The sequence below is a fragment of a genome, unplaced genomic scaffold, assembly GCF_019419815.1.
Source record: "Pyrus x bretschneideri cultivar Hongxiangsu unplaced genomic scaffold, Pyrus_bretschneideri_v1 Contig23, whole genome shotgun sequence".
Classification (NCBI taxonomy): domain Eukaryota; kingdom Viridiplantae; phylum Streptophyta; class Magnoliopsida; order Rosales; family Rosaceae; genus Pyrus; species Pyrus x bretschneideri.
Genome location: NW_025999535.1, coordinates 2,321,198 through 2,343,001, shown reverse-complemented (window position 1 = coordinate 2,343,001; position 21,804 = coordinate 2,321,198). Strand labels below are relative to the sequence as shown.

General features: G+C 35.2%; 1 protein-coding gene across 2 annotated transcripts; it reads right to left on the bottom strand.

Annotated features, from left to right (window-relative positions):
* Positions 1–746: 746 nt before the first annotated feature.
* On the bottom strand, positions 747–9,267 carry LOC103960142. 2 transcript variants are annotated; one of them, XM_048585650.1, is made up of 8 exons: positions 8,685–9,267; positions 8,442–8,591; positions 8,202–8,348; positions 7,974–8,069; positions 7,687–7,800; positions 7,292–7,588; positions 3,472–3,827; positions 747–1,545 (listed from the first exon to the last, which is right to left on the bottom strand). In XM_048585650.1, the coding sequence occupies exons 1-8, from the start codon at positions 9,241–9,243 to the stop codon at positions 934–936; spliced, it is 2,331 nt and encodes a 776-aa protein (XP_048441607.1). In that variant the 5' UTR covers positions 9,244–9,267; the 3' UTR covers positions 747–933. The 2 variants fall into 2 exon arrangements, with proteins under 2 accessions (XP_048441607.1, XP_048441608.1); XM_048585651.1 differs by having other exon boundaries at positions 3,472–3,824.
* Between the last annotated feature and the right edge of the window lie 12,537 nt (positions 9,268–21,804).

Here is a 21,804-nt window from a genome sequence, read left to right as displayed (position 1 = left end):
GCAATTACCTAACGGGTAAACGGTTATGTGGTAAACGGTTATGGGTAAATAACCATGATTACCCTCCTGCCATAACCGTTGCTCATCCCTAAGTGCGACACATAAAACACATCACACGCATTACGCGTCTAATCTCTGTATCGTTGTATATACAAAAAGATATATTCTTTTTTATAGGTACATATACATTTTGTCCTAACAAAGATAATGAGAGTGTCCTTTATTTGTGGTGTGTTCTAGAGTTTGGAGTCGTTTCATCGTGTGCCATTATAATCATAATGGGAACGAAGACTAGGAGCCCAACAACAATTCACATACTCGATAGCTGCTTGGATCAATTATTTCCTACTAAAGTACTATTTTCAGTGTGAAAAGAAAGCCATTTTCTAAGATCATATTTTATTTTCAGAATTGTCATGATGCATAAACCTAGTGGAATTTTCAAGCTCCTCCCAAACTTCGTAAACTTCAAAGTGGTAAATTTCAATGCTTAATTATCTCTAATCGATCCTCAAAGAAAAAAGAGAGGATATTTTGTCCTTTACGACTCGGAATAAAACAATGCATATCCTTCCTTTGGAGGATGAGCATACAAAGGTCACTGTATTTCACTTATAAATCTCAATTTGTTCAACCTCTTACATTACAGAAATCATATGATGAAGAAAAAGATTACATGACAATGACAAAGAAAATATAGCTCCATTCGTAGAAAAAAATAAAAATAAATAAATGACTGAATATGTGACACACTTTAAGAACAATAAATTTAAAAACTGAATGACGACCGTAAAACAAAGTATATGAAGCACAAATTCCAACAAATTGGCAACTAAAGCAAAACATGCAAATTGAAATCAAAGTACACATGCATGTTTAATTTTGTAACTCAAGTTTACCTCCCCATGTAAATAGGGGCTGTTGGTGTTGAAATTAAAGAGGAACTATCTTGTAACTCCGTTGTGGTACCTTCTTAAAAGTAGCCCAAATCAGATCAAAGTATAGTGGAAACTGCACTATGGCAAAAAAGGTTATCGGCAAGCAAGTGATGGCGTAAACCGGAAATGCAGCGTATTTGAGCTTATCTTTAAGCACGAAAAAATGTCCCGTGCAAAAAGAAACCAACATGGAAGCTATAGAGACAAACAGTGACGTCAAGCCTACCAAAAGCTTTCTCGGCAGGTCCTTACCGAAGTCCTTCTCTTGGTACCGGGAAGTTAAGATGGCTAGGAACATGACCACGGCCATGACGGAGAAGCAGAGGGCGACCAGGGAGGCAATGGCGAAGATGTTGAAAGCTGGCTGGTTTTCTAGGGTTGGTTTTCCGCTTTTTTTGTTCATGCCGCCGGGGATGGTGGTTGAGGTTGCAAAGGCGACAGTGGCAACGAGGGCGGCCACGACAGAGCAGGACTTGGAGGTGTTGGTCAGCCACTCCCCCCCAGTCTTGACGATTGTGTCGTGGGTTTCGGTGAAGATGTCCTTTGCTGTCCTGCCCTTCTTGTTGTGGCGGGCAAAGAAGTGTAGTGGCATGGAGGTTTTTACATACTACAAATTACAAACAACAAATTAGGAAATAAATTGTTTAAAATTGGGAACTTGATATTTAACTATTAATTTGTGAGAAAATTGGAGGCAGTGGTTCATGAATTATAAATCCTTAAGAATTGATCTCTAAAATTGTCATAATGTGGAGCAACGATTCTTTTGGGTAACTTCGTCACTAACTTATGTCCCTTAATACCTTATATATATATATATGAAAATTTGAACAGTGTTTCTCTAGGGGGCTCTAGATTGTGACAAATTCAGATACCAATATTTACCAATTCTTAGTTTCAAGATCAAAGCTCCTGTCAAGTCAAAATTAGGGATGAATGGTCAAATTTTCTTAATTTATTATCATTTTAATCTTTTATTTATTTATTTATTTATTTTTATTTTTTTTCAGAAATGAAATTATTCCGATTCTTTGTCTATAGTTTATTCACTGTCATCTATAATTATGTTGGGGAAATTTTGAAAACTAGTAATGTTATAGACATATTTAAGAACCTCAAGATGGCTCAAGAACTGTTCAAGGGGCCTTTTAGTGTAACTATATTTCTATTTTTTTTTTTTTTTAAAGAAGACCTTAAAATCTTTAATGTGTTAGTAAAAATATTCTCCAAATTTCGCATGTGTACTATCTTAATTTATACAAAGAATGCAACTACTTAGTATTACGGTTCAATAATATTTCTTTTTCACTTATAAGTGAGAGACCTTATATTTAATTTTGGCTAGCCCATCCTGACGATGTAGATTATCTACAAAGAATGCAAAATTTAGATGGTACAAATAATAGTTAGATTTGCTATTCGGTTCCCGTCCATTACTTAATCATAGTTAGATTAATTATTACCTAATTTTCTCTTTATATCGACAAAAATAGAAATCAATGCAGTTGGTGTGTGAATATTGTTTGGTAAAAGATATACCACAGATAAAATAAGGGTTTTTTTATTAGCATCTCACATATTGTTGAATGCACTCCACATAAATATGTATTATTAAATCACTCATGTATATTAACATGAAATGACTATTTAGCCCCAAAAAAAATTTAAAAAATTGAATACACAAATTATTTACTAATATGAACCCTATCTCTAAATTGGTTGTCTAAACCCAAACCCTAAAATCCTAAAACCCCTAATTGACAAAAACCCCCAAATTGATAGAAACCTAAACCCCAAAAATAAAAAAAAAATGTTATGAATTCGTAACTAGACGTACCTCATTTTGGATTTTGTAAGAACTACAACATTTTTTTGTTATCAAAATCTATAACTACTCCAAAACAAATTTTAGATTTCTCAAAAAAAAGAATAAATCCATTATAATATAAACAATTTTTTCTCTAAGTGGTAAGCTCAACAGTTGGCACTACTTTCTTTTAAATTTTGAACAGTAAAAAGAATTGAACCCATTATAATTTTGGAAAAAAAAAAAAATTTCACCCATGTCCTATCATTCTTTTTTGGGTCAAAATTTTGTGAGATTGACTCTAATGGAGTAATAGAGAGGGACACAAATTTTGGATTTGTGCTCTACCAGTAAAATAAACCAACAATCGAATGTCATGTAGTCCACCGCATATTAGCATTTACATGTTTAGCAAGAGTCTTGAAATTTGGAGGTATGGTGAGAATGAATAATGAGAGAATGTTGAACGTATGTGAAGAATGTGGGATGTATGTAGAAAGTTTGGGGTGTGAGTGTAGTATAGGAAAGTATGTGGGGTGTACTAAGATAAATTTTGATTGAAAAAGTATAAATATGGAGTTTATTTAGTATGTGAGGTGTATTCTAATTCAACAATATGTGAGATGTTAATAAAACAACCCTAAAATAAAATAGTATGATGAAAAAAATGATAAAATAAAAATATAAGATTCATCGGTTGAATATTTCAGTTCTTTGAATCCTTACCTCATACCATCTGATTTCCCATTGCATTTGCAGCGCAGCTCCAGGAATTAGCCAAGGCTTATGTTCTCCCAACTTTGCTGCTAGATGTAATGCACTATTCCCTTCATGATCCACTGTACTGACCACACTTTCTTTCAGGATTTTCCTTTTTAGCAAGAGGTTGTACACAAGGGGTTGCCTGTATTCCACTGCTAACAACACTACATTCTTTTTCTCTGTGTTCATATCGTGTATCGCCACCGGAAAATGTTCAAGGATCTTCTCCACCATTTCAGTCACCCCATTTTTTGCAGCAATCAGTATTGGCGATTCCATGTTTGCGCTTGGGGTTTTATTTTCCTCCGCCTTTTTATCTGCTGATGACCTTAGAAATTATCAAGCCATTTGATGTATAACAAAGGGTTTATTTTTAACTTTTTTTTTTTTTTTTTTTTTTTTTAGTACATCGATATTTTTACACTAAGGGGAGGGGGAGTTCGGCAAGCCACACAGTGGGCAACCTAATTTAGTATTGAATTCGTCATCAACGAGATTCGGACCTAAAACCTCTCTCTTAAGTAAAAGGTTTTTTGTTTTTTTTTTTTTAAACTTTAATCCTTGAAGAAGATTTTAGTCCTTTAACATGTACTTAATTCAAATTTATATGCCACTTAGTACTATGTGATATTTCTTTTCAAAGAGGTCTTAGGTTCGATTCTCACTAAAAGCGAATTTCAACCACATTATTGCTAACTCATTGTGAGGCTTAGCTCAGTCCCCCACCTCTTAGTGTAGATAATATTGTTTGTTAAAAAAAAACATTCAAATTTATATTATATTTTTGTTTTAATATTTATTGGACACCTTACTTAATGTCTCCACATTAAATTTAAATTTATTATTATACACATTTTAATTCATTAATTTTGTTTAATTCCTCTAATTAGTGTACCTAAGCCACTTAGTACTACGATCTGGTGGTATTCCTCTTCACTTATAAGTGAGAGGTCTTAGGTTCGAATCTCGTGGATGGGCGAATTCGATATCAAATTAGGTTAAGTTGCCTATTGTGTGGCTTAGCCAAACTCTCCCTCCCCTTAGTATAAAATATAATGTTGTACGAAAAAAAATTTGGTGTACCTAAACGTCCTAACCGTAATATATTTTACAGACTAGTGTACCGAAATGTCAGTACCTAATATAATATGATGCATAGTGGCACATAAGAATATATACAAAAACTGTAATATATTTTACAGACTAGTGTACCGAAATGTTAGTACCTAATATAATATGATGCATAGTGGCACATAAGAACATATACAAAAACCGTATTGTACCGAAAAATCTGTATCTAAACATATTATGCTAAATTAGGGTACCAAAATGTTCGTACTTAAATATATTATACTAAATTATTGTACTAAAATGTCCATACCTAAACATATTATACTAAACTAGGAAATCTAGTATTGGGACTAAAAATCAATTTTTATCTTGTATAAGATATTTTTCTAAACTTTATCTTATTTAGGGATTAAAATTTAGTTTTTTTTATATCAACGGATAATGAGAGGATTGATGAGAATTTTGTCAATGTAAACAGAACACAAGTCAGTGCACTACAAGTATTGTCATAATACAAGTGGAGAGATTAAAAAATAACTCATCTCTTCACTTATATTAGGATATGTGGTATACTGACTTGTGTTACGGGTATGAAAAAAACTCTTAGGAATCATGAAAAGTCAATTCTATTTTGGTCTCAAGTTTGCCAAGTGATCAACAACTTTAATTTGTATTGGAAAATAAAAAAGATTTCGACAAAACAAAAAAAAAAGTATTTTAGGGATTTAATTTAATTAGTGATTTTATATGAGTTAATTAGGGTTTTAATATGATTTGATTTGGTTTAGGTTTTTTTGTCTTGTAGACAAAGGATTGTTTTGATTTATTACCTAGTATTGCTCTTTTGTAATCTTATAAATACTTCTTTATGGAGAAGAATGAAGTTGTATTCGAGAATTGTAAGATTGAAGAGAATTCTAAATTTATCCTAAACCCTTTATTTTCAACTTGGTATCAGAGCAGAGTTCAATCCTTGCTTGAACTTTGTTGTGAGCACTTCCCTGTGGGTGCACGAAGCTAATTTTCTTCTTGCACCCACAAGCCACGAACCTGAAGGTGAAGATTGTCTACGATTATTAGAAGAAGATAAATTTTTGTTACCATGAAGAAAAAAAAAAGGAAGAAAAAGTCCGTAGTTTCGATGCCTAGGAGGAAAGAGTTTAGGGGGGAATTCACAGTAGGATCTGTTTCCTATCATGTAATTTTTTTTGTGTTTTATTTATTTATTTTTTTTCTTGTGAGTTTAGTTTTAGGCTTTCGAAAAGATTAGAGTTAGTTCCAGATGGGCTTTCGAATATAGATATTAGTTTCGAGAATTATGATTTGTTAGTCAAACTTTCAAAAAGATTGGCACTAGTTCCAGATGGCTATTCGAAAAGAGGCATTAGTTTAGAGTGATGGATTATAATTTGTTAAGCTTTCGAAAAGATTACCGTTAGTTTCAGTATATCAATAAAGATTAACTACACGTTTGGCTTCACTTAATACATGGTCCCACATGAAGGGGTGTTGACAAATTTTCAAATTAGATCTTATTTCCTTCTTGGCAAACGTATGATTTCACATCATAAGTTTGAGGGAGTGTTGAAAAATAAAAAATAAAGTATTTTAGAGATTTAATTTAATTAGTGACTTTATATGATTTAATTAGGAGCTTGACATGATTTCACATCTGCTGTCTTTTTGCACGTCTAGTTTATATAATTTGCATTTTGATTTAAACTCTAATCTGTTGCCACATGTACGTCAGAGATGAATTGTAATGTTGCTGCCCTATAGCCTTAGCAGCTGTCCTGTGCACTGGGAACATTATCCAAATCATGAAAATCTTCTTTGCTCTCTGTTTTCTTTTCCTCTCTACCTTTACATCCTCATTTTTTTTCTTTCTAATCTTTAATTCTAGATTCGATTGGGCTATAAGATGGTTTGAATACCAATCATATATAAAATTTTCTCGACAAACTAAGATTTATAAACCCTAATTTGCTTCCCTGTATTTGCGAGGGTAGGGTAAGATAGGTCTAGGATTTCTACTCCAGTCAAATGTGACAAAATAATAAAAATAATAATGATTCTTGAAGGGGCAATACTTTCCTCATCCAAAAAAGAAGCCATTATAAAGGAATACCATATCACGGTATGAATATCATAATTAAGCAAAACAGTTCATGTTTTTTAATCATCACCATCGCCAGAAAAAATTATTTGATTTGGAGGCTATTTCAAGGAAATTGACGGATCATCTTGAAGAAGATATTTGTTATCATAATCCTCAATTTTTTGACACATATGGATGATTTAATTTTGTTTAGGTTTTCTTGTCTTGTAGACAAAGAATTATTATGATTTATTTCTTAGTATTGCTCTTGTGTAATCTTATAAATATCTCCTTATGCAGAAGAATGAAGTATTAGAATTGTATTCGAGAATTGTAAGATTGTAGAAAATTCTAAATTTTATTCTAGAAACCCTTTAATTTTTCATTTTTTGTTCTCTGTAAATGTGACAAATTACGCATTGCTAGTCATTGTGTTTGAAAACAGTGGTTCAAGTTTTGAGGGTATTTTTTTAGAATTTTATTATTTTCATATTTTTCTTTTAATTAGGATTAGCACCCTAGGATTTGTAGTAGTTAAGTAACTTTAGCTTTACTATTAGGGTTGTTACGATGGGTCACCATAAATTCTAATTAAGCAAGTGAAATAGCTGTTACCTTCTGGGATCTTTTCTTTGCCATTATTTGGCTTCTCAGCCTTCTGTTCAGGCATGGGGGCGGGGACGGCGCTATCGGGGGGCATGAGGATGGGGCCGCCATCAGCAATGTTATAAGGTGTGGTTTCATCAATGTCATTTTCTTTGTGGGAAGGTGCCGTGGTGACCTGCGGATTCATACCACTGTCTTCATACTCATACATGGCAGCTCGTTTTAACAATTCGTTCATGATCATGATCTGAACAGACCATTTGTGTTTTTTTTTCTTTTCCCTTATCTTTCTTATCTGGGTAGATCCTTTAAACAACATATAATAATGATTAGATAAAGAAAATTATGTATCTAATTAAGAGAGATTAGGAGATAAAATGGAAAGTGCATGGTGGCTTTATTACCTAATCCAAGAACAATCAGCATTGCCTTTGATATAAGCTTGACAAACTCAAAGCAGGTTGTGTAGTTTCTGGGAAACTTTTGGTGTCCTTGACTTAGATCATTGGATTTTGACCCTGCATATACAATTTTCTCGACTAAGATTTTCTTCAAACCCTACACCCCAATTTACTCCCCTATATTTGGAAGAGTGGGGTCAAGGGTGAGGATTAAGATAGGTCTACGATTTCTACTTCGTCAAATGTGACAAAAAAAGAGTATGACACAGCATGCCTTCCTTAGAAGTTACCTGAATTTGAAGGGTTGAGGGTACGCTGTTTCTCTGGATCTGCTGATTTTATTTCTCTCCTCTGTCTCTGATTGGCTTGGACGACGTTTTTGATAACTACAAAATGAAGATAAAAAATTCAAATCTAAATTATAATCACTTGGCTAGAATTATATTTCTATGGTTGCTTGATGTTTGCAGGAGAAATACTCAAATAATTGAGGTATTTTGAGATATTTGTTCTCCTACCACTGGGAATTGTTTCCATGAACAACCTAATGAAGTTGATGCATATCTGGTAGTTTTCTGGATAATTGGGTTTCTCTTCCGATGTCTTAATTATTCCCTCATTATATGGCTCCCAGCGCTCCGCCTTGAGCTCATCAACATAAATACCTTCCAAATTACCATATATGTACAAAGAAGAATGAGTAGGGTGATACTTGTAATTAGATTTCAAAGTAACCAATACTAAGTACTAATACTCACAGTAGTAAATAATTTTCTGGAATAGGCCGAGGTGGCTACCGCTTTTGAAGGCAGAAGGCTTGGTAGCCAGAAGATGGAGAGGGGAAAAGCCTTGTTCATTGACATAATTAACAAGATCTCCATACAAGTCAATTATCTGAAATGCCAAATCTGTCAACCAACAAGGTACACGCTGTTATTTACTTTACATAAGGGAATATATAGCTGATATATATGGAAGTGATCCAGTTAAGGGCTAATTACCAAAGTAGTCCCCGGAAATTGCAGAATGCAAGATGGTATCACCGTCATTCCTCCTACAATATTTGTAGCGTTTCTCATGATCATCTCCAAGGGTAGGGGTAAAGATGTAGTGCATGCGTAAGAAGGCATTTTTTTTACCATAGGCAGCAGCCAAGAATAGAGGAGTCTCATTGTCTACATTCAGAGCACCGACCAATGATGGATGATCTTTGGCAATGCACGAACACATTGTCTCGTTTCCCATCCATGCTGCGACGTGGAGCGGGGTATTCCCTCGCTCGTTTTTAATTTTAAGCTCCTCTTCGGTAATCAGTTTTACTAGCTTTTCAACATGTTCTTCTTGGCCATCGGATACTGCTATGTGTAGTGCTGTGTCACCTGACTTGGTGATTCTTGCCCCACGAGCCTTCTCGTTGAGCTCATAGGTTCTAACAACTTCTTCCCAATTGCTTTGCATGGCAATTCGGAACAAGTATTTCTTGATCTTCTCTGGGTCCGTACTCTCGCCATCATCTGCGATAGAACCTGCCTCTTTGTTTGAGTTCACGGTAGAAGCCATTTTTTCTCTTCCTGATATGAGTGGCAGTTAACATTGACGTCTGTCTACATATTTATTCTGGCAAATAAACCATGTTTAACTTGTAAAGTACAATAGTTTCCAAAAGAAGATACTTCCTTCTGTGACCACAACTGTACCCTTTACACTTGCTAAATTACAAAGAAAATTCTCCCTTCACCCTTTTCTTTAATTTGGCCATTACTTATCTCCCTTTACACTTGTTACTCTGTACTAACATCAAAAAGTTCACAAAAGCTATTCCATACTCACTTCCCTTTTCTTTTTCGGTTTCCAGCTGTGGGCGTATAAGATAAGAAAGTCATTCTAATGACTGTTTCAAATGCAAAAGATGACCCATTGATCTTGATTTTGGAATGACCACCTAGCACTGCAAGTATTTGATGCTTCCTGAATTTACTTGGTGCACAATTTTCCAAGAAAAGTGATTGTTGGTGCTTCCTTTTCATTTCTTTTTCTTTTTTCCTTTAACTATTTCTTAAACTTGGATAAATATGCACACTACCAGAAAATACGACTTAGCTCTACAAAATTTCGCTATCCGACGGTTTGCTCCACGAATCCTATAGTTGTCGGCTAGGTTGATTTGGTATGACAACATGGTTCATCGGCTAAGTTCTATTGTCGGTGGTCAACGGCCCACATTGATTTGCAATAAATATCTACCAACACAACATTTGCTCGACGTTTACCTTGTACTTGCGTGACGGATTTGTTCATTGGGCAAACCCCTATAATAAGGATGATAAAATAGAAGTAGGTTAACGATTCATAATCAAGAAATATTTTGTAATGTTAACAATAACTAATAATTTTTCTTTGGGACATTTTGATCTAGATGTTTGGATTTTTGAATTTCTTAGACCAAACATCTAAAGCTTTTAGAGATTTGATCAAACTAGTAGTAAGTCATTACAATTAACGTCAATAATGATGATGATAACGTGATAACTAGAAATAGGTTAACAATTCATCGTCGAGACATATTTGTAACATTAACAATAACTAATAATTTTTTTATAGGCATTTGATCTATCTGCTTGGTTTTTGAATTTCTTAGACCAAACATCTGAGGCTTTTAGAAAATTGATCAAACTACTTTTCTACAATTTTAATTAATTTACTAATTAATTTCAAATTACACAAATTGTTATTATAATTAATTTACTATTTTTTTGAGTATATTTTGTTGTGAATTTTCCTAGTTTAAGTGTGATTGTGTAAATCATAGATTAGATTTGATTCTAGTTATTCTTTCCTATATGGACTTGTATTCCTTGGGGATGAAGAATTTCTTCTCCTCTTTTTAATACTATAAATAAAGGCACTACGTAGGGGGATAACATATCCTTAATACACAATTCCCTTATGATTCTACAAACACATCTCTCCTCTCTCTTTACCCTTGCCGCCGGCCCTCTCCTTCTTGTCAGATAAAATAGGCTACAACATGTTATCAGCATACTCCTACCGTTGCACTTAGGAATTTGACGTTGAAGATATTTCTGCATCAAACCAGTTCATCCATATCATCACGTAATTAAGTTCCTTCAAAACAGCGGTTCTTATCTCGATATTTTTGCAGCCCTGATAGCATGAACATTCACCATAATGCATAACCAACTTTACGTTTTTCGAATTTTAGATTCTACATAAATTATGTATGCATTATATTCATAATTGTTGAATTATGTGAATTTGATATTTGCCATGAATTACATCAAATATATGTACATGCATTAAACTATTGAATTGAATTACATATGCATATCCAATTAAAATGCATTGAATTGAAAAATAAAAAGAAAAAAAATTGAAATCTTCGAACCCTAGGGGTTCTACCCCCGACACCACTAGGCTCACACGAGCCCACCATAGGTTGTGAAGCACTGGAACACAACCCTTGCTCCATTTGAGAAGATGCATTTTGGCATCGCACCCTAACCCACGACGCCGCCCGAAGTTGGCCATGGCTTCACCGCCGTTGATACTTGGGAAATCATGCTCGCAGTCGTGATTGGGACCTCGCCATCTTCAGAGATGATGGGTTCTTTCTCAGAACTCCGATGAATATCGAAGAAATTCTTCGAACAGATTCCTCGAATCCTCACCATTCTCGGACCTCCCCAACGTCGAAACCTAGGCTTCCATCCACGATTTGGGTTCCTAGTTGAATCCCCTGAGGATAATTGCCTGAAGCGACGTCGGCGTTCTCCTGGTTTAATTCTGACACCGAGCACCGCAGGGGTGTGTCGGATCCCCTCGACCCGACCCTAAGTGGTCATCAGATCTTCACATCAGCGCCTATTGGGCTTGTTACTGCCATGTGTTATCCCAGCCCAAAATCCAACAACCCATTGGGTTTTTCTATTGGATCTAGCCCTTCCCCGTGTCGCGTCACATGTGATCCCGCCTCATCTGGGCCATCTCCTTGGGCCTGATTTCCTTTGCAAACCAATTTGTTGCTCTTGGGCCTGTAGCCCACCATCACCTGGGGCCTGATCCACCCGAGCCTATCTCAGCACATTCTTGGGCCTGGGCCACACCGCTCCTGCTTACTCAGCCCACCCGTGGGCTTTGGTTCAATTTTGGGCCCCGGGTTTTCAATGCCTAATTATTTTTAGGCCCAATGAGTTTTATATTTTTCACCCACACTTTAAATTTGGCCCGAAGTCCAAATAATTAATTCAATTATAGACCTAAAGTCTTATTTGCATATTTTCTTGTTACGTATTTCTGTATATATATGTGTTTGTTTGTAGGTACTATGAACCTAAAGTTCGTAAATTTTTCTCGACAAAATTAATTGAATGGATTTAAGTATTCGAACTTGTATGCATGTGACTGGTTCAATTAATTTTATTCTAGATATGACTAGTGGGAAAGTTAGTTGTCTGGTAGATAGTGCAACCACGGACATCGTTTTGCGTGAACGCATCTATTTCACTAACTTCGTACCTAAGAATGCACCTCTGACAACCTCTCAGGTTCATCCATCCTGATCGAATGATACAGAAAGACTTGCATACTGTTGTCCAATGGCACTATTTTAACCATTCAATAGACACTTTATTCTCCACATTCCGAAAGAACGCTATTGAGCATTAAAGATATTCGAGACAATAATTAGAGATAACAATTACCACGTTGAAACCCATGTAGAAAAAGGAGGTGAATCTATGCATAACTTCCTGCGAATATGGTCAGAAGTGTATTCTAGAGAAGATGAAGTGTATCCTGAGTGGTCTGTATACTACGACCATACGCTCTATTTGTTGGAAATGTGCCCTAAAACCAATCATATGATGATACTTTACGGACATTTCAAACTAATGTAGTTTAAATGTAAACGGGCAAACATTATTGTTTGAGCCGTCTCATATAAATGTTATATGCTTAAACGATAAGTCCAAGGAATATGTGATTGGAAGAATGTGATCTAAAGAAGTTAGATTCATGAGACCATTCTTTCGTTGACACATCCTAAACGTTCCTGATCATAGGATTGTCAATTGGGCATTGACAGTCCGTTAAGATCAGTACGTGCTATGTCTTCTCTCAGGGAGAGTGACTAGTCTCAAGTCATTGGTGTGTGTGACATCAAGACAAGTACGTAGGTGCTCAATAGAGAATGAGTTCACTGAACACGATCAACGAAGAGTTCTCATATTCATGTCACATGAGAACTCATGGTTGGGATAATGCAAATTAGTTTTTTGACCTGAGGCATCATAGTTGTCTTGTGGTTAGGTCCTTAATCTTTGATTATGTCAAAATCACTCCATCAAGAGGGTGTCCATGACATCGTTGGGGTTAAGCCACTTAGCCATGGAGGCAAGTGAATGCGCAACAAGGGATCTCTAACCTTCAAACTGTTTGAGGGAGAATACTCTATGATATGATTAAGAATCTTTGGCCAAAGTATGAATGAGATTTAGGAATGTGTTCCAAATCACATTCAAGGTAATCATATAAGCACAAGACTCACATTGGATAGTAGACATGAATAAACTATCAAACCAAACAATGTGGTCAAGAGTATTGTATTAGAGAAAGACCGTATTGCATTTGTAATCCTAAAACTGAATAGGTTATCCACCTCTTCTGATTAGCTTGGGTAACCATGACATGCTGCTAGGCGTCAACCATGGTTTGTGGAAGTCCTAAAAGTGTATTATCACTAACGGGAGAATTGAAAGTAAGTTTCAATTCACAATCGATTTGAAAGAGTTTGAATCGCCCACTGCCTCGCTAAAATGAACCTAATAGATCGTACACCGTGTAAGGTAAAGATTGAAGATTCAACGGAGATGAGTAAGAATAATTAAATGGTTTAATTATTTATGGCAAGGATTAATTAATATGATTATTAATCAAACGAATAAGTTCGTTGAAGACCTCGGGATAGTTTTGGACCTTAAGGCCCAATGGGCTTCGAACGTCAAGTCCATTGACTTAAGTTGTATGACAACTTAATGAATAATGATTCACAAAGGCCCAAATAGCCCAATGAATACCCTAAGGCCGGCCATTTAGAGAAAGAGTGGGCTTTGGACTTATTTACAAGTTTGCCACTCAAATGAATTAAGGCATAAGTGTGACTTAATAGCCAAAATTGATTAAGGGTTATTTTTGGGGAAATTGGAGAAACACTAACTCTCCTTTCTCTCTAGAAGTGGCCGGCCATCCTTGAGGAAAACATCTAGCAATCTTACTTCCTCAAGGTCACTCATTTCTTCTTCAATCTTACCTTGGTGTGGAGACTTAAAGGTTCTCAATTTTGGGAACTTGGAGAAACCTTTTCATCCATCCAAATCCATGGATCTAAGATGCAAGGAATGAAGGCCCTCTCTTTGGGTGATTAGCCTTTGCTTATGCAAAGAGGAATCTACAAAGGTATTGATTTCTCAACTCACTTTGTTTTTGAGTTGAGTCTTGGTTCACCTATCTACTAGGCTTTGAATTTCATGGGTAAATGTTTTGTTTTGAAGTGCATACAAGCATGATTCCGCCTTTAATTGTTAATTGCATGCTATTGATGTTGCTTAAATGAACATGTTTTTCACAAATTTTCCTTCAAGTGGTATCAGAGCCTAAGTCTAGTAGTTGGTGAATCCTTTTGGGTTTTGTAGTTCATAGTTTGTGATTTGAATGTTGTAATTATTACAAGCTTTATTCTTGCTTCTTTGAATGTAAATTTTGTTAGAAAATTTGCCATCTCAAATGTTGTAGATGTAGTTCATATGAGCATGAATTTTGGAGCTAAAATTTGGTGCCATGTTTTTGGGGAAATTCGGCCAAATCAAAAGGGTGGAATTTTGGGTTCTTGTTTGACTTGTTAAAAGTGTTTTAAAGTGACTTTTGGAACCCCTATGTACCCTAGTATGGTTGTATGTTATTTCCCTTAAGTTTGAGTGGTTTTGGTATGTTTTTGGGTGAAGAATGTTCATGGAGCTCTTATGGGTTTTCATGAATGTTCTTCATTGTTCTTGATATGTTCTTGCCAAGAACAAAAGGTTTGGTGTTTGATTAAGTTTGATTTATTTCATAAAGTTTTTGTTTTGAAATATTTCTTATGTTTAAATATATTAGATATTTATTTTGAAAAATTAAAGAAATTTTAGTGGGTTTGGTGTGTAATGATTTATTCCATTACACACACCCCACTTACAAAACTTTGAATTTTTTTTTTATAAACTTTGCTTCAATGGCCGGCCACCCTACTCAATTAGGGTCCTTGTGGGGCTTTTATGCAATTATATAAAGTTTTGATACTTTTGTGTATTTGCATTTTGACCCAAAAGTTTACGTTTTTACGTAAAGGTCCAAAATCACTAAAAGGACAAATTGTTTTGCTCCTTTAATGAAGTTTTATTTTTTTGTGGAAATTTTGGGTTCTAGTTGTAATTACATGAAGTAGTGGACTTTTGTGTTTTTACAAAGTGACCCCAAAAGTTTAAGTTTTTGCAAAATAGCCCAAAAGTTGAGGTTAATTGCACTATGGCCCAAACAAGTTGAGGTCATAGCATTTTGGCCCAAATTAGGTAGAGAACAAAATTGTTTTGTCTCTTTAAATGAGAATTGGATTTTCATTTCATTTAGCTCCATTTAAATCAATTCTATGGATACAAAAACCAAATGAAAATGTTGCATTCAAGTTTAATTAGTTAAAGCGTTAATTAATTAAAGAAAGGGTGATTATGAACCTAAGCCTACTATAATTGAGCTATGTGAAAGGCCGTTTCAAATTTGTTTGAACCATGGGAATGTGTAGATTAAATTTTGGTTGTAATTTGATATGATCAATTGTTGTAAAAGAGCATAAGCTCTTCTTTACTTTAAAGTAATTTGATTTGATCAATTGTTGTAAAAGAGCATAAGCTCTTATTTACTTTGAAGTACTCCTTTCTTGTTTTATTCGATATGCATGAAATTGGAGTAGTTGGGTCCAACGCCCAATAAGACAACACGCCTTAATGTGATTAAACGCGTAACTAAAATCAATCACCATCCCTAGACCGAGATTCAACACTAGGCTCGTGTTGAATCGAATCAAAGGTTCATAGTCATCCTAAGGCCCTAAGGCAACTATATAGTCCATCAATGAATGCAAATCTTATGTTAGTAGTACCATATAGTCTTGCTTTAAAACCCGTTTTAAAAGCATAGTGGGAGTATTATATACTACTAAATCAATCATATGGACCAATAGTTGTAATAGGACCAAAATGTTTTAATTGGATTAAAATGTATGTTTATATGTGATGAGACCTAAAAACCCTCAACCAAATCAATATTAAGTTGATAAGCGAGAGATGCTTTGAATATCTCTTCGTGGCCTTCCACCGTGGTAGGCTCCAATCATTTGTGACTTGTACACCGGCTTCACCCTATCATGGGGGAGTACAAAGTGCATACTTACATTCAGGAGGAGTCTATACGCATATGATGAGGTGAGTGTAGGCAACGAGGATGGCCAACATCATATCATTGTGAGGCTATTCTTGAACCCCTTCATGAACTAAGCATGGTGGGAATAACTTAACTAAGTGCAATAGTGCCAACATCGTATCATCGTGAGGCAACATTCTCTAGAGGCCAAACAAGATGGGTAATTACAAACGTTGTAAATGAGTAAAGCGTTATTCTCTCATCATTATTTTTGCTAACCAACATCGTATCATCGTGAGGTGGGCTTGGTAATGGTGAGTCTCCCATACCCCGCTAAAAGTTCAACAAAACTCTCGAATTTCGATGAGGGATATGGAATTTGCCAAAAATAGTGGGTGGTGCTATTTGATTTAAAGACCCGAATCAAATGGCTTAAAATCAATCAATTTATATCCGTTATGTATTTGTTTACCAATATATTTGCAAACGCTATCCAAAACTTGACAAAGAAAAACCGAACGCTTTAATTTCCGGACTTAGTTCTACAATCCCATAGATTGTCTTTAATGGCTTGTAGATGTAACTAAGTAGTCTCATCCTCACAATCTTCCTATTGATAATGTATCATTGGAAGAATATGTTAGATAAGTCTAACATGAGAAGGACAACACTTTTAATGTCATAATTCTTCAAATACAAATTGTTGTATGAAGAAATAAGAGTTGCTTTGAACAACCCTTAATCAACACAAATTTTAGTGCTTGTCTCTTTGTTACACGGACAAGGAACTTGAGAAGTAAGCACAAGGGCATGGACACTTTATGTGCCATGATTCTTCACTTACAAATTGTTGTATGAAGAAATGAGAGTTGCCTTGAACAACTCTTGAGAGTTTGTTGTTATGTTTAGAACATAATGGTTGGTTGACAAAATTAGTCCATTTATATGGACTTATGATGATTTTGAATCATTGAGTGTTGAAGTGTTAAAACACTAAACGAGACGGAAACTAGGCAAGGACTTCACCTTTGTGTCCCTATCCTAATGGTTCACTAAGTTTATTGTAAACTATATAGTGAACAATAACCGCACGCTCTCCAAATCGTTTGATGTGTATAACACATTTGAAATAAGTTTCAAGAGAGATAGTGGGAGTTTAGGGACCATGACTATTGTAGTCAAAAGGGAAGTCAAATGAAGAAAGCAAAATAACTCCAAGGGAACAAACTTTCTTGAAAGGATGGACATTGGAAGGGGTATTTGCAAGAAATGTCTTGCAAGTGTCAAGAACACACCTTTTGAAGGTGTTGTAAAATGTTCTTGAAAAGTTCACAACAGTTGGTTCTTCTACTTGAATGCATGATTCTGTATTAGTAACTATGTTTTACAATTGATGTAAAAGTGTGCTAATAAGAAGTAGAAGATTAATGAGAGAAGAGAAAGTACTTCACATTCCAAACGTGAATCGAATATAGATCTCTGCGAAAGCGGATTGTACTTACTTCCTCATATGAACTACCAAAGAAATTGGAAAAACCAAAGATTGTCTTCATGTCCCAATTTTAAAGAACATAATTCCGTCACAGTTGTAGAGATGGATGAATGTTTTGTTTGACAAAACATAGTTCTTTATTAATGAATGATTAGATTATGGTAATCTAATTAATTGTCTCTATAGTAGAGATGATGTGGTAGTTTAACTGTTTAGAATACGATGATGCTTAAAACCCAAAAGGTTGCAAGGTAGTGACTAATCCCAACTGAGTTGTGATACCTCTAAAACATAAGTTACGAGTTGGTCATAGATGGATGCTTTGGATCGTTAGATCCGGATCCAATACCTTCTTGTTAAAATTGCATAGAGGCGAAATGTTCGAATCTTTATTCTTTTTGGAAAGAAGAAAGAATCACAAAGTTGTTGAGGTTGATTCACTTAGATGTTAGTGGCACTTGTCCACAACATAATACTACTCATGTTGTATGACATTCACCGAAGATCACTCTCGGTTGGACTATAGTTTATTTTGAATAAACACAAGTCCGAATACTTTGCAAAAGGTTTCAAAGAATTCAAGAAATGTAAGTAGATGAGTAAGACGTCTAAAGTATTTACCTCCTTAGATTTGATCCAAGGAAAAAGTAACACTTTAGATTAATTTCCTTGAAAAATATCAAGGAAAGTAGCATCATAAGATAATGAATTTCTCCATTAGGAGAAGAATGAACATAAATAAGATTTAGTTCGTTGAACATTATCAATTACCCATATATATATGATATATACTTCTAAGACATGTTAGTTGTAGAGATCCATCCATCATGGATCTTAGCAAGCTAGTGGGAGCTATAAGCGTCTTATGAGAAAAGATCAATTGTTTGATTTCTCATAAAGATGTAAATGAATCTTTTGTTTACTAGGTTTACAAAAGATTAGTGGGAGTTGATCATATTCCTAAATTTGAATATATATATACATGATATATATTAATTTTGAATATGAAAGGAATTCTTCATCGTTAAAGTTATGACTTTAAACATTCTATAATGATAGAATGTATATGGGAGACATAGTCTATATACATGAGATGGAAATCTATAATGATAGATTTCAAGATATAATTGGATTATATCAATCCCTAAAATAGACAAGAGATGCTAGGAAGTTTCTCATATGATGATAAACTTCAATTAGAATGACAATTCTAGTGAGACTAGGAAGTTGTTTTTCTCAAAGGGAATGTACCCTTTGACTCCCAAAGAAATAATGCGTAAATAGAATCCTTTATGCATACGCAGAAAGGTGATTTATGTATTTCATATTGTATGAAAATATTGATATAAGTTGTACCTAGAACGGTACAAGATGATATTAGTGCAAGCCCAGGATCAGAACCATGGCAACTGTCAAGTGAATCCTTAGGTATTTAAGAAATACTAAGGATGGATTCCTCAAGAATGAGGAAGAATTAGAGTAACGTAATGGAAGCGTAAATGTATAAGATTATGAATCTAATCCATCATAGAATATCTCTTCATTATGAATGAAGTGATAATGAGATATCTCTTTATTATGACTAAAGAGATATTTGGGTGGAAACGTTAAAAGTAAATGACTTTAATGTGTTCCATCATGTATGCAAAATATATTGCCATATAGAAGCTTACAACATTGTTGTTTGGATGGGAAAGTTCATTCATGAACTCTCCATTCGGTTCCAACCAGAAAGTGTATGACACTAATGAGGCGATAGCTCAAGCCAGGGAATCAAGGTCTCATCAAGGTCCGAACTCAAATGAGAGACTGAACCACATGATTGAGAATCATGTATAATGGTGACGTCGTTATTCTCAAGGTTGCTTCTATGGATAACATATAGATATCCATTGTTTAGGCCTAATACTCAGCCATTTATGAAATGAATTACAGAAGAGGTATCATCAATGATGACTAAGCTGATTGGCTCTAGTGCAAGTGGGAGATTGTTGGAAATGTGCCCTAAAACCAATCATATGATGATACTTTACGGACATTTCAAACTAATGTAGTTTAAATGTAAAGGGCAAACATTATTGTTTGAGCCGTCTCATATAAATGTTATATGCTTAAACGATAAGTCCAAGGAATATGTGATTGGAAGAATGCGATCTAAAGAAGTTAGATTCATGAGACCATTCTTTCGTTGACACATCCTAAACGTTCCTGATCATAGGATTGTCAATTGGGCATTGACAGTCCGTTAAGATCAGTACGTGCTATGTCTTCTCTCAGGGAGAGTGACTAGTCTCGAGTCATTGGTGTGTGTGACATCAAGACAAGTACGTAGGTGCTCAATAGAGAATGAGTTCACTGAACACGATCAACGAAGAGTTCTCATATTCATGTCACATGAGAACTCATGGTTGGGATAATGCAAATTAGTCTTTTGACCTGAGGCATCACAGTTGTCTTGTGGTTAGGTCCTTAATCTTTGATTATGTCAAAGTCACTCCATCAGGAGGGTGTCCAAGGCATCGTTGGGGTTAAGCCACTTAGCCATGGAGGCAAGTGAATGCGCAACAAGGGATCTCTAACCTTCAAACTGTTTGAGGGAGAATACTCTATGATATGATTAAGAATCTTTGGCCAAAGTATGAATGAGATTTAGGAATGTGTTCCAAATCACATTCAAGGTAATCATATAAGCACAAGACTCACATTGGATAGTAGACATGAATAAACTATCAAACCAAACAATGTGGTCAAGAGTATTGTATTAGAGAAAGAACGTATTGCATTTGTAATCCTAAAACTGAATAGGTTATCCACCTCTTCTGATTAGCTTGGGTAACCATGACTTGCTGCTAGGCGTCAACCATGGTTTGTGGAAGCCCTAAAAGTGTATTATCACTAACGGGAGAATTGAAAGTAAGTTTCAATTCACAATCGATTTGAAAGAGTTTGAATCGCCCACTGCCTCGCTAAAAGGAACCTAATAGATCGTACACCGTGTAAGGTAAAGATTGAAGATTCAACGGAGATGAGTAAGAATAATTAAATGGTTTAATTATTTATGGCAAAGATTAATTAATATGATTATTAATCAAACGAATAAGTTCGTTGAAGACCTCGGGATAGTTTTGGACCTTAAGGCCCAATGGGCTTCGAACGTCAAGTCCATTGACTTAAGTTGTATGACAACTTAATGAATAATGATTCACAAAGGCCCAAATAGCCCAATGAATACCCTAAGGCCGGCCATTTAGAGAAAGAGTGGGCTTTGGACTTATTTACAAGTTTGCCACTCAAATGAATTAAGGCATAAGTGTGACTTAATAGCCAAAATTGATTAAGGGTTATTTTTGGGGAAATTGGAGAAACACAAACTCTCCTTTCTCTCTAGAAGTGGCCGGCCATCCTTGAGGAAAACATCTAGCAATCTTACTTCCTCAAGGTCACTCATTTCTTCTTCAATCTTACCTTGGTGTGGAGACTTAGAGGTTCTCAATTTTGGGAACTTGGAGAAACCTTTTCATCCATCCAAATCCATGGATCTAAGATGCAAGGAATGAAGGCCCTCTCTTTGGGTGATTAGCCTTTGCTTATGCAAAGAGGAATCTACAAAGGTATTGATTTCTCAACTCACTTTGTTTTTGAGTTGAGTCTTGGTTCACCTATCTACTAGGCTTTGAATTTCATGGGTAAATGTTTTGTTTTTAAGTGCATACAAGCATGATTCCGCCTTTAATTGTTAATTGCATGCTATTGATGTTGCTTAAATGAACATGTTTTTCACAAATTTTCCTTCACTATTGAAAACCACTATATGGCCGACCTTACCTCTAGGGACCGCGCATGAAATTACACTTTGACATGATCGTTTGGGACATCCTGGACGAACAACGATGTTCCATATCCTCAAATTAACACATGTGCATCTATTAACCTGAAGTTTAGGTTCGATTCAAGGAATCGCACGTCAAACATGCTCCATGGGAAAACTTATTATTAAGCCTTCTTATGACAAGATTCATTCGAATCCTCCCATTTTTCTACAACGGATTCATGGGGACATTTGGGGACCGATTCACCCTCTATGCGAACCATTTAGATATTTTATGGTTTTGGTTGACGCTTCTACACGTTGGTCACACGTGTGCTTTTTGTCTACAAAG